We start from the raw sequence: 13,865 nt of genomic DNA on the forward strand, positions 1-13,865 counted from the left end.
TTAGTGTATTTGTAATTATTTGCAGTCTATACGTGGGAGCGATTCGTCGAGTTCTCAAGGAAGGGTGGTTGATTTTATTTCTCTAAGTTTGTTGTAGTTCAATAAGCTCCATTATTTCTGACATAATTGATATAAATTTAGGTTTATTAGATGTTTTTTGTCTGAAATGTCTGAATATGTTGTGATATTCCATAACAAAGCAGGTTCTTTAGTTACCTTTTTAGCTATTTCATCTATTATTTCATGACAAATATCCAATCATTATTAGTACGTTTATAACTGTCTAAAAAAAGAGGTTCATAATTTTCACTGTTGCATAAGGTTATTTTGACGCGCATATAGAATAACTGTTTGAACAATAATATTTAACATATTTTTATTTTGATCAGATTGAATAGCATATGTCATACGCTAAATTTAAATGTTGACATAATAATAATAAATTATACTGTTTAAACTATGAATTATTTTGTTAACTTGAAAAATTAAATAATTTAATTTAAAGTGGGGTAGGCGTATTTATTTATAATACTTACACAGGGGAGGGCTACAATAAACCTCCATGATTTGTTTCGCCATTAGGACGAACATAGATAATGTTCTTTGTTCAAACATTTAAGTTTGATGAATAACTCTACTTAATCATTTTTAATGAAACAAAATTGAAATTTTTTAATGCATTTAATTTTTAATTAAACATATGAATGCCATTATTTCCATTAAAAATAAAAAAAGCACCCTTAAAAACCTAAAATTTCAAAAATTACATAAAATAATTTAAAATAAATTTATTGGGTGATTAGGCATTCAACACAATATGAAATTAATGTATATTTTTCAATTGTACCTAACAAAATGTAATCAAGAGTATAGGTGATTAGAAATATTTTTTATTTCTCAATTTGTTGTATTATAATTTATAGGTAGTTTGGCTGTTGTGCGTTTTAACGTATAGGGTACCTACGTTGATTTATTGACATAAAAAAATCATAAAAATATTATTTACAACGTTATGTTATTATTGTTTTACGGAAACTCTCCCACTACTGAACTTGTACGGTAAAATTAAATATATCATCAATAATTATTATAATTATTAGAACGCAATTAGAGAATCCACTCCCTTCCAGTTATCACACACGGGATTCGAGTAGGTACCTCGACTATCCACTATGCCGCGATATTGTCGGTATATTCGGTAATATAAAATATGATCAACATCATCGAGGTCGTTCTCGTTGTATAAAAACACGCACGTCTAATTATTAATTTTATTCAATAGCATTATTATTATTTTTATAATTTAATTATTGCCGTTGAACAGTATTAGGAATTCGATGTCAGTCAAAACACATTGTTTTAGAACGGAATGCCGTGCGGGTCCAGTGGCGCAATCGGTTAGCGCACGGTACTTATAAGGCAGTGGCCGTGAGCAATGCCGGGGTTGTGAGTTCGAGCCTCACCTGGACCACGATTTTTTGTTGAATTTTTCGGACGGCATTAGAAACCGGTTGCCTTTGAACGGCGGCAGCGTTTACCTGTGTATTCTCTATATTACGTTTCGTTGTTCAATACTTTGATTACGTGTTCATTGACTCTCTATAGGTACGTCATACAAAATTAATAAAACCACTCGGCGTAGAAATAATAACCGTCTTACAAATACTAATTTGAAAGCATTGTTTTTTTTTTTTTTTTAGATATTGATTTATGTTTGTCGGACTTAATTGAACCTGACAAAAGCTTAAATTATGTATATTTTATTATTATTAATCTATATGCATATTTTTTTTTTTTTAGTGAGTACCTACACTAAAATTACGGAAACCTATAAAAAGTATATTATATTGATATTACTTTAATAATTATTCATTTAATTTAATTTATATTAATTAGTTTAAATTGGATTAAATAAAAATCCTATTTAGCTAAAAATGGTTGCATCTAAAAATAAAAACAGTCAAGAAAACTAATGTAAGATACTAGTAAATTATTAATAAAAATTAACATTCATCAAAACTATTTAATTTTAAATTTCGAGTGGTAAAAAAACCATTCATAACAATCTTTAATTTATTTCTTTGAATAAATTATATTTAATTAGATTAATGTATCATTTAATAAACTTACCTAAATGATGTTTCATTTTATTTTATTTTAACATAAATTGTTTTTATCAATCGATCAACGATAATTAGTAAATGTTGACTGACACAGAAAATGTTAGATACGAGTGATAAAAATTAATTTTTTTACTTCCATTTATTGCACTAAATAACTGGTAAGGTTAGAAAAATATATTTCTAAACAACCGTCTAAGTATATATGCTTATATAAAATTATATAAATCATGACCAAATAATAATGAACACATTGAAGAAATTCGATGAAAAGTTAACTCTTCATTAGTAATGTAGGTAGTATGTAGTAATGAATCATTACTTAAGCTTTAGAGGAAACACACACACACATTTTAAAAGTGAATGGAGCTGGAATAATAGTTTTTTTCATTGTTTGTTTATTTAATTTAGTTTCATTTTAGTAATTATTAACTTAATTACCTTTCTGGTCGGATGAAATAAAATTTATTTTTTGGCATTTTCTGTTGGAGATAATTCAATTTGACGAGAATATATTGAGATGTATATATTGATGGAGAAATTTTGTGTCAGCGATATTTTGACGTTTAGTATCATAATTTAAAAAAATAATAAAACTAAAATAAAACCGATTAATTGCGAGCTAGCTTTGGCTAAAATTCTATTTGATTAGTATATTACACCATATATAAGTTATTTTCGCTACAAAATTAAAGTGCATGGTGTTTTGATTTTGTAAGCAATATAATATACCTTTTAAAAAACTGTGATTGTAACAACTAATACATAATAAATTTATATTCTTTTATGCTGTCGGGGTCTGTGTCGTTGTATTATGTGAATATGTAATTTTGTGTTTATATGTGTGGTTAAGTGCATTGTACCCATCGCACATACGTGGCATAGTTCTATGAGAGGTGCTTGTATATCTATGTTGTAATACATTCATAAATTTCTTTGGGTTACAAAACAAAATCAAATTATGCCACTGCACAGTATAGGTATAGTGCGCCAAAAACTAAATGATTACATGAATGAGTCCGAACGATAGACAAAACAACTAGACGAGAGACAAAACCGAGACCTCGATATTGAGGAGTGAGGACTGAGTAGAGATCAATGATGATGTTGATAAAAATAATAATAGGCGTAATATATTTTATATGGGCAATAACAAATACCAAACGGTCATCAATCACAACGGGCAGTTTTCAGACGATGAAACTCTAAAGTTTAAACTGCCAATCGACGCACACAACGTTCGACATACGTTTTATATATTTATATACCTATAACGGCTAACGGGTAACGTTTCAACTGTCGTTAAACGCATAATTGAATAGCCTTCTTTTAAAACGCGTATTCGATCTATATACGTACGGTGCCCCGGTCATCGGCAATTATTTTTATTTTTTTTGTTTTTCCAAAAACAATTTTCAAACGAAAAGTTATTTGTTTTGTTTTATACTCATCTCTTGATTGATTAATTCGTTTATTTTTAATACTAATCGTTTTCTTTTGTTTTTCAAAACTACCATTCAGCTGCATTGACAAAATAATTCATCATTTTTTTTTTTTTTTTACAGATAACTTCTTTGCCTCCGTCATTTAATTATTAATTGAAATATAATAATATTTAATATCAAGTACACCTATAGACGAATGTCTCTAAAAATTTATATCACACCATATTATCGGAGAATGTTTTATTTACACTCAAACGTCATATTCATTTAGCCCATTTAGGTGACGAATTGGTGTATTAATTTATATACCTATGTATTGTAAATCATAAATTAAGTTGTATAAGTAATCCGTTTATAGTGCTAGTGCCCAAAAATTAAATAATAAGTTTAGTAATCATTAACCGTTATATTAATCAGGAACTTAATCTATACACGAGAATCAATTAAACAGTATAATATTATTATTATATTATAAGAAAATCATTCAATAAACGATTAAAAAAAAAAGAATCAAAGCTAATATTGTTAATTCTTTCAAATACAAAAGTTCCATACAAATATATTGCATAACTATATAAGACTATTAAAGTGCAATTTAACAAGTATTACACGACTGTTAGATAGAATAATAATGTGTTGACATGTACTATGAATACTATGAATTACGTTCCACATGACTCGCACTGCAATATTTATGACATCAGATTTAAGTTTGTCTTTTTGGGTCCTTTATTGTCACTGGTTTACTTGGTATTTTTTTTATTTTTTGGTTTGAAATACTTAAAAGTTAAATCTGGCATAAAAGTTTATCACAGTAATAATATAATGCATTTCGATTAATTTGGAATCTATATAATTTTGTTTTGTGTAAGATTTAATATTATGTTAAATGTTTTTATCGATATATTTTTAAGGAAATTGTGCAACTTGTGTGTTTTTTTGACAGTTATAAAATAAATTTATTTAAACATTAAATATAGTATTTGTGTGGGGCACTAACAGTGAAATTAAATTTTAAATGGCTGTTTCAGGTTTTTTTCTACTATGCGTTGTATCCGCATCAGTGACAAAATGAACGAAGTCAAATCATCGCCACTGTGAGTGAATGCAGTAGAATTTTCAAGGAAGAAAAATAGCACGATAATTATTATTGATCAACTGCATGAATATATAGGTGACAAGTGCGTTTATAAGGATAACGAAACTTCGATCGTTGCAGTTCGATCATGTCGCTGTCGCCATTGTTGATGGTATTGACGATACCGTCACCACTGCTGGTGCTGTTATTCTGCAACGCTGTCGTAGTAAGCTCTCAGTTAGCATGGACACAAATCTACGTTGGTTCAAACAGTAAGTCTGTTATTATAATTATTTTGTTCCGATAAAAGAGCTGTACCAATAAACGTACTTATATATAATATGATATACATTTATAATCATTATTTAAATATATTGTTTGGCTAACAAGACGTATAGACGTATAATGTTACATCATCATTGGCTTATGCCTTATCTGTAATAACAGTTTTATTTTAATTATTTTTTAGTTGGATTGTACAATCTCTATCGTTTTTGTATGATAAATTTATATGAAAATATAAGTACAATTAGATTTAATATGACTATTAGAAAATAGAAGGGAGAAGCCGCCCATCACCGACGACACTCCTAGATTGTTATCGAAAAGTTTTGATAGCAGAGCAGTTATCATGATACCATTTTTTTTATATCTTTTTGTGAACTGTAGGGCATTGGTTTGGTTAAATTATTTTTTTAAATGCTTGGGCGATTGAAAAGTGAGTTATAGTAACATGTATAAGATTTGAGGCTTTGAGAGCAGTTTATAGTATTGTATTTATTTAATCGAAGTATTTGATTAGATAAGTATATACCTATATTGGAAATTTTGTTATTAAATAAAGAGTTTCGTTTTAGGTTATTTGTTTTCGTTTAGGTTCGATTTTTATGTGGCTTTAAGAAAGTCATGTAAAGATTTATTTTAGTGTGAAGTGAAAGTTTTGATTTTAAGTTAAGAAAATATTTATTGGTTTAAATACGAGAATTTACTCTGAGTTTTAAGTATATGATGAACCCAGATTAATTTTTCGTCGAAGTATATTCTGAGGTAATTTGTGTATATTGAGCTTGGGAATATTAAAATAGTTTTAATGTAATTTGGTTGCAAATTTCATGTTTAAGAATAAGTGATGTGTTTAGATTTACTTTTGTTCATTTTAACTTTCCAGTTTTACCATCAGATTTTCAATACGAGAAAGATGAGATTGTGGATGGTTATTGTGGTAATTAGATTTTCAAGAACTGAGATAATTGCTTTGTCGTTGGCGTATTCATTGTATTCAGTGTTAAAAGTGTTAAGAGAAATTAGTTGATTTGCAGCTATGCAGATTTTGGGTAGGTCAAGAGCTGTTGTTGCACTTTGAGGAACTTTAGCGTGCATGCAATAATAATTAAGTTAATAAAAAATTATTTTTTGTCAACTTTACGTACTCAAACAACTCTTTTCAACAGTAAGCATAGAATTTTTTTATTAGTTTAATTCGTGACAAAATGGATTTATATCACGGATATATAGACACAAATGTAGGACATAATATATTTAAGTGTGTGGTTTATATGAGTATAACATAATACTGTAAAAACGCTCGAGTTATATACAAGAAATGTATATTTATAAAGTTTTGATAATAGGTTAGGTAAAGAATATAGTTTGAAATTTGTCTCGCACTAGTCATTTATGCTTAACTATTATATAAAATGTTAACATTTCTAAAATTATCAATATTATTTTAAATAATGAGTTTTCAATGTTAAACGAATCACTCTGACATAATGTTAATAAAATATAATAAGTCCGGTAAACATTTATTATAATACCTAAATAAATGGTAACTAAATAATTCTTAAAATTATTAATTTCATCTGAAATCGCATCAAGTTGGAGAGTTGGTTATAACATTTTTAATATAGCATATTATCTAACAATAAAATGAGTTTATTATCTAATAATACATATATATTATTAAATTGCTAGTATAGTAAAATGGAAAAATAAGTATAATTTAATTATAAAAATAATTTTTAATTTATTTGATTTGCATGTAATCAATATGATATCTCTTTGTTTAAAAACGTTATAATACTCTTTGTTATTTATATCTTTATGATGGCTGTTGAAAATAAAATAGGTACACGTAAAATAGAAATAGTCTAAAGCACAGACATTTTTGTGTTGGTCCTTTTTTCTTTATATACCATTTAATAATCTAGTATCTAATTGAATTGATTTAAATTTATTATAATTTATATTTGATTATTTGCTTGTTGTAGTTTAATTTAATTTTTGATTGTCCCTTTTGTTCTATATATAGTTGGCTAAGCTTGGTTATAGAGAGAGGTTTTTTCAACCACTGCTCCGTCCTTGATTAAATTAAAAACAAAAAAAGGAAACATTACGCGGTAGTGGTTACAAGTTAATGCACTCAACCTGTCACCCTCAATGTCGAGTTTTAATTTGGGTCGTCACGTACGTCAAGTCGGCATTACCCTTACTCCGGATATTATCGTAAATTATTAACCTATACTGGCCGGATACGGGTTTTCATTATTATTTAAAAAGATTATAATATCTTGTTTATGATGATACCAATAGAAAGCTTTATCTTTATTTTATTATTTAAGTATAAATTATAATAGAATAGTTAAGTCAACTTTCAGTAATTCTAAGAACTTTTGTAATTTGGTATTTGCATGTTACTTAAGTTTTTTCATTATTAAAAAGATTTTATAATTATATAATCAGAGTAATGCAATTGAAGTACTTATGTTAGAATTGAAATTTTAAATTTACTTAATGCGATATAAAATTACAAACACACATATAATATATATATATATATATATATATATCTTACATGTAAGCTTAATACAATTTATACTAAAGTTACTAATCGGTATTTTTAAGGATTAAAAAAATAGATTATTTATATATGCATAATAAGGGTAATACACTAAGCATGTTCATGCCAAATTTTACTTTAGTAATTAATTTATTTAAATATAGCTTTTTGGTACTATTAAATTAATAAACGTAAGAGTTATATTTTCAAATATTTAAGTTTGTTGTTCTACTTCAGTGGGCTGTGGTGATACTAATATTTTTTTACAAATAAGAATCATCCTTTTTTTGTAAATTAATAATCAGATTTTTTTTGAAAATGTTGATGCATCTAAATTGAAATTCAAACAAGTGACTTTTGATTTATTTGACTTTGTGTACTTACTAAGAATAATATATTTGTCGTTTATGATAATGAGTTGGATAAATATGAGTTAAGGCTATGACAATTTTACAATATTTTAGTAATTTATATTAATCTTTTAATATTTTATAATTTGTAAGAAATTTTCAATTATAATAAATATTATATCCAATATAACCTTATAAAATTTTATATTTTTGTGAATACACTTTCACTTTTCAGGAATATTATTCTTAGTAAACAACTATTATTTACTAAGAAATTACATGTTCAATTATTGATTTATTATTTACATTAAAACTAAAATTTTCAAAAAAATAATCTAAATAATAATTTTACAATAAATTAAAATATGCTTGAAATATATAAAAATAAAATCAGACTTTGAATAGATTAATTATTAAAGAAAAAAAAATGGGAGAATGACTATGCTTGAAAAAACAATGTATAAATTATAATCTAATCAATGTTGGCATAGGTTAGCCTTGTTTCTCTTCATATTCTCCAATTTTTATAAAGATTTGTTATGTAATATTAAACTGTCTTTTGTGCATGTAAATTTAGTCATAAATTAAATTTACAGACCTAATATTGCTTAGTTAACTATTAATTGCTGATTGTAATAAAACATAAGATTATGATAATATATTATTTGTGCGAGTGAGTATAGACAAAATACTAAAGTATGAAACTTGGGAATATATATTTAATCTGTTATTACATTGTCATTTCTGCTATAAATATGATTTTTAGAAACATTATCGACCTATATTATACTGATATAGAGCCTTTGGTATTTCAGGCCAATATTGAAACTAATAGAAATAACACTCGTACTAATCAAACATAATTAAAATCAGATTTAATAACTTTTTAATATAAATGTATATCAAAAGCCATAAGGAACATTTTAAATGTTTGTACCATCAAATACATTTACATTTTATCCACCCGTCTACAGGTATTTATAAAAAAATTAAAAAAAGTCCCTCTTGAAAAAATAACCAACAGCTGGTTAAACCAGCTTAATATAATATTATATTAAAAACTAAACTGTCACAAATTAAAGAAAATAAAAGAGTATAAGTTATTACATAAAATATGTATAATAAAACTCAAAGTTAAAAAAAATATTAAATTATTTTATAACTTTTAAAATTATATAATTTTTAAATTAAACGCTTACAATTATTAATAATAAAATGGCAATCGTGTACATAAATTCGATTATCAGCGCTATGCAGATCACTTAAAATCAGTAAAAAAAAAAAAATAAATAATAAAAATAATTTATTATTGGTTGATATTATATGACTTGTTTATACGTAAATGGAAATATACATTATTAATAATTATTATATACAACCCAAAATGTATATTGTTAAACCCAAAATTTATAATCACATTATTCCGAACTGTAAATTTTCACAATGTAAGTATTATAGTGACCTTATTTATAATAGTGCCTGTGTACATTTTAAAAATCTTGAAAATATTTAGATATAATTGAAATATCTGTAAACAATATAGGTTTCTAGCACATTTACGTTTTAACATCAAAAATAATTTGTAAAAATAAATACACAGTTATAAAAGTGTATGAGCTAAATTAAATATTTTGAGTGATTTGAACTATTATCTAAATAATAGAATAAAACCACTCACAAAATATAGAAAGCTAGAATGATGAATAGAAGAAAAAGAATGTTATTAACCTCTGAACTAAGAAAGGATGTGACACAAGTGAAAAATAAGTATTTTTTTATATATATTTTATACCTTTTGGGTTGACTGTATAAAGGTAAATACGTTATTGAGTATGGAAGTAAACAGAGAGCTGTTGGAGAGGTAAAGTTAACCATGTGCATCTGTCACTTTCAGGAAACTTTTCGATTCTATTTATTGTTGAAAAAGGATAGATTTAGTTTCCTATTTTAAATGATTATAGATAAGTTAAACAATGCAACAAAAGAAATTTTCAGAATAGTTTAAACGTTTGTATATTTCCTTTACCACTTTTTTTATTTTTATAAATAGATTACCTAGGTCACAAATCCGCAAACACTAAGTATAGTTAAAATAACTATTCGTACTTAATCATATATGCATGGATTAGAGAAGGCTAAGAACTCTAAAATCTTTTCAAAATTGACTTGAATTCTTTTTAAAAATATAAATTCTATTCTATCTATTATGTATAATAGTCTTTAGTTTCAGATTTATAGTAAAGCAAATGGTATTTATCAGTTTTAGAACTATGTTTATTTCACACTTAAGTAAAAAGTGTAAGATAAAAACTTTTGATAGCTCTATTTATAGATCAGAAATTGATTCTTGTCAGTAATTAGTAGTTCATTTTTAGATTTGATTAATAGTTTCACTAAATGCAATAAAAAAAAAAAAAAAAACTATTGTCAACTTGTAAAAAGTAGATATAAAAAAATCTTAGTTATTATTTTAATGTTGTATCTTTCATATGTTTATCAATAAATTATTATTTTGTGTAAAGGTGAGCGTCAGAATCTGATTTTTCTTTTTAAAATTATTGTTACTTATACTCGTATTTTTAATTTTATATATTTTCGTTTTTGTTCATATAGGTAACAACTTGTCTATTAAAAATAAATAATTTAGCAAATTTGAAATCTAAAATATTTCATGATAAATCTGTATTAATATATATGTTTTAATAATATAACATTTAATTTATTATTTTTAATTAGAGGTTTTAAAATAAAATGCGTGTTGGGTGGGAGAAAATTTACTGCAAAATCCTGTACAATCATATTATTCTTTTTAAATAGACATATTTAATTAAGTAAGTAGTATGATAATATTTACAAATTATATTGACCTATTAACCTTTATAGTATTTGATCACGATACGATTATCATTTAAATATATTAATACCTACGTATAATGCACACTGTCGAGTGTTATACAAATTGTATATTATTATATAGTATATAGGTACAGCGTTTTGTGCTTAATATAATCAACGCTTCAGTATTGTCAACACGGAATCTTAAGTTTATTATGTATGATTGTATGAAATGTTTAATAAATTAATCAATATAATATATTATAGACAATCACATTTGAAATGAACGTCGGCAAATAATTTTGAATATTTAATTAAACAAAACTAGGGAAGTCGCTCTGTTGAAAAATAGAATGTAAAATGTTCAGTTCTACCTATTATTTAATTTACATCTAATTTCTTATAGAAGAAACTTCAAAACATTTGCATGCAATAGTTAATGCTTATACTTACATAGTTATACACTTATACGACTACTTATAAGCTTAAAGAATAATAAATAGGTTTACCTAGAATTACCAAACATACCAAATATGCTCACCAATATTTACAGATAAAAAATATACTTTATGAGTATATGCGTATTATAAGGTATTTTTGTTTCTATTTTTTTTTTTTACATTTTAAAATTCAAATAAATTTTACTTCTTTTTTTCATTATTACATGTATAATATATTACAAATGTTTGTAATTTTAACATTAAAAAAAAATTTGATTTTGTCAAAAATTGAATTTGTTAAAATTTTATTTTTGACTTTTTTAAAGTATAAACTACGTAGGTATAATTTGCGATCCAAAATTACATTCATAGTGAAAATCAAAGTATTTTATCGACTATACTTATTTATTATTAGATACATACACAGTAACTCAAAAAAACAAAACAAAATAATATCGACGAAAAATGAAAATCATATGTTAATTTATTTTAATTATTTATGATAATTTTAATTAGATTGTAAAGTTATAATTTAGTCTTAAATATTAACATTTCCTTCAAGTTTACATACTCCGGTATGGTCTAGTGGCTAGGATACCTGGCTCTCACCCAGGAGGCTCGGGTTCGATTCCCGGTACCGGAATAATTTTTTTTATTTACTATCATAAAGTTCAAACATACTTCTAATTCCTATATATTTTTTTAATTCGATTAAAGCAAGTGCTTTAATTATTATTTAATAATAACTTTTATTATTTTGAATATAATTTTAATGCTCAGAAATCAAAAAAAGTATTAAAAAATAAATATTATTTATAACATACATTTTAGTAAGAAATAAGAATTTTATATTTTTATAGAATTTTCTATATATCATTAAGACCTTAATTTGTATATATAAGATAATAATAAGCGTTTTAAAAACTTAAGTAGGTATGGTTATTTCTAATTATATTATTTCATATTATTTCTTATTATAGGTATACTATAATAATATTACGATGTTAATTATTATTTATTATTTACAATTTAAAACTATATAATTCAATGCCAAAATATCTCATTAATAATATTATAGTACTTACTAGGGTTAAGTTTTTTTAGTCGTATCAGTATCGATTAGATTGGTTAGTTATCATTATATTTTACTTAATAACAATTATTAACAATAATAATTATTTCTATAATAGTTATCACTCATCGATTGACTATAGATTTTCCTTACCTAGGTACTATCAAGTAATATGGGTTATATTAAAAAAAAAAATGTATTTTTGTTTCTTAAGTTAAAATATAGATTTATTTACATTAGCTTTTAAAATATTGAATTTGGTATTTACCAAGACGTTTTATTAAAATTGTATTTTCAGTATTCATAGTTATTAAATGTATATATATATAATGTGTTTAATGCTTATTATTGTAAATATAATATACAATGTACATACAGTAAAATTATCATAATAATTGCCTATATGGTTATAAAAAATTGTATTAGGCAGAATAGATAATAAGTTTTTCCAGTCTCCATAATTAGATATATTGTGTAAGTATAGAACGTGTTTTTGATATAATTCGGTTTTACACACTATACTGTGGTGATCTGAATGGTTATAAATGAAATCAGAAATATTTGGTATTGGTCTAACATCTCATACCCTGATAGTAACCAACTTATCGTCAGGAAATTTGCTATATTTTTTGTCCCTGATTTCTATAGCACTCTAATGCACTTGATGTCATCTCTATACAAGGCATTTCAAGGTTTTCATGGATACAACAATAAATATAAAATTGAATAACATCACGACTACTGGTCGACAATAATAATGACTATTCGTCAATTTTTAGGTCATAACTCATATAATGTAATATAATATGTATAAACCACGCGTAATATTGGGTTGATTTTCATATTATAAAAATATATGAACAAGGTACACGTGACAAAATATAAAAATTAGATAATATTTAAGTATTTAACTTATTTGTTTGAAATATTATTATAGTTATTACTCATACTGACATACGTGTAATTTAAAACATAGGTAGTGGGTATATGTATAATGTAGTATACGCACAGGTTGTAAACAAAATAAATCCTCGTGAGAATAAAATTTGAAATTTTATTTGTTAGAGACGTTGGTGCACTATAGGTGATTTATACATATGGGTTATAGATTTGATAATAATAAATTGTTGTTTGGAAATTGGCTATGAATTGGTCGGAAATTAAATTTTTTGATAATAACATTACATTTTCACATAAATCATATGCGAATATATTATGTGATCTACCTATATTTTATATCATGACATTCTCTGTAGTACAATCATAATAATAGCATATATATTTCACTTGGTACATTTTCTTTAAATTCAATGATAGGCATTTATTTACGGTTTCAGCTTATCATATATTATGGTTATAAAATGGCATAAAAAGAAGAGGAAACTTTTCAGTATCTTTTCATACACTTTTTATTTGTTTTTAGTAATTGAATAGAAAAAAATAATATAAATATCTATTAAATATTTCTTTTATATTTTTAAGTCTTTGGATAAAAATTGGAAGACTGCATTAATATAAATAATATAATATTATTAAAATACAACTAGTAAAATCAATAATTATTTAATAATAATATATTTTATTTATAATTGTAGTTAAGTATTTTACATAATAACAGAATAGAGAAATAATTATGCTGATTAAAAAAAGTAGTATATTAATCTCAAAGTAAAGTTATTGTATTAA

General features: G+C 24.7%; 1 protein-coding gene and 2 non-coding genes across 5 annotated transcripts in view; all 3 read left to right on the plus strand.

The window, feature by feature from the left end:
- LOC112596987 overlaps window positions 1-13,865 on the plus strand; it is a 174,647-nt gene that overhangs the window by 47,769 nt on the left and 113,013 nt on the right. For 2 of the 3 annotated variants that reach the window (XM_025342878.1, XM_025342880.1), the window contains one exon: window positions 4,597-4,915. In XM_025342878.1, the coding sequence (XP_025198663.1) occupies window positions 4,792-4,915 (124 nt within the window). In that variant the 5' untranslated portion in view covers window positions 4,597-4,791. The remainder of the gene's footprint in view (window positions 1-4,596; window positions 4,916-13,865) is intronic. The other variant, XM_025342879.1, reaches the window with a different exon arrangement.
- Window positions 1,380-1,471, plus strand: Trnai-uau. The gene is given in 2 exon segments: window positions 1,380-1,417; window positions 1,436-1,471. It is a non-coding gene; the product is annotated as a tRNA-Ile (tRNA).
- On the plus strand, window positions 11,679-11,750 carry Trnae-cuc. The gene has a single exon. It is a non-coding gene; the product is annotated as a tRNA-Glu (tRNA).

Source organism: Melanaphis sacchari, unplaced genomic scaffold (assembly GCF_002803265.2).
Source record: "Melanaphis sacchari strain LSU unplaced genomic scaffold, SCAv2.0 Contig36_pilon_pilon, whole genome shotgun sequence".
In the NCBI taxonomy this organism is placed as follows: Eukaryota; Metazoa; Arthropoda; class Insecta; order Hemiptera; family Aphididae; genus Melanaphis; species Melanaphis sacchari.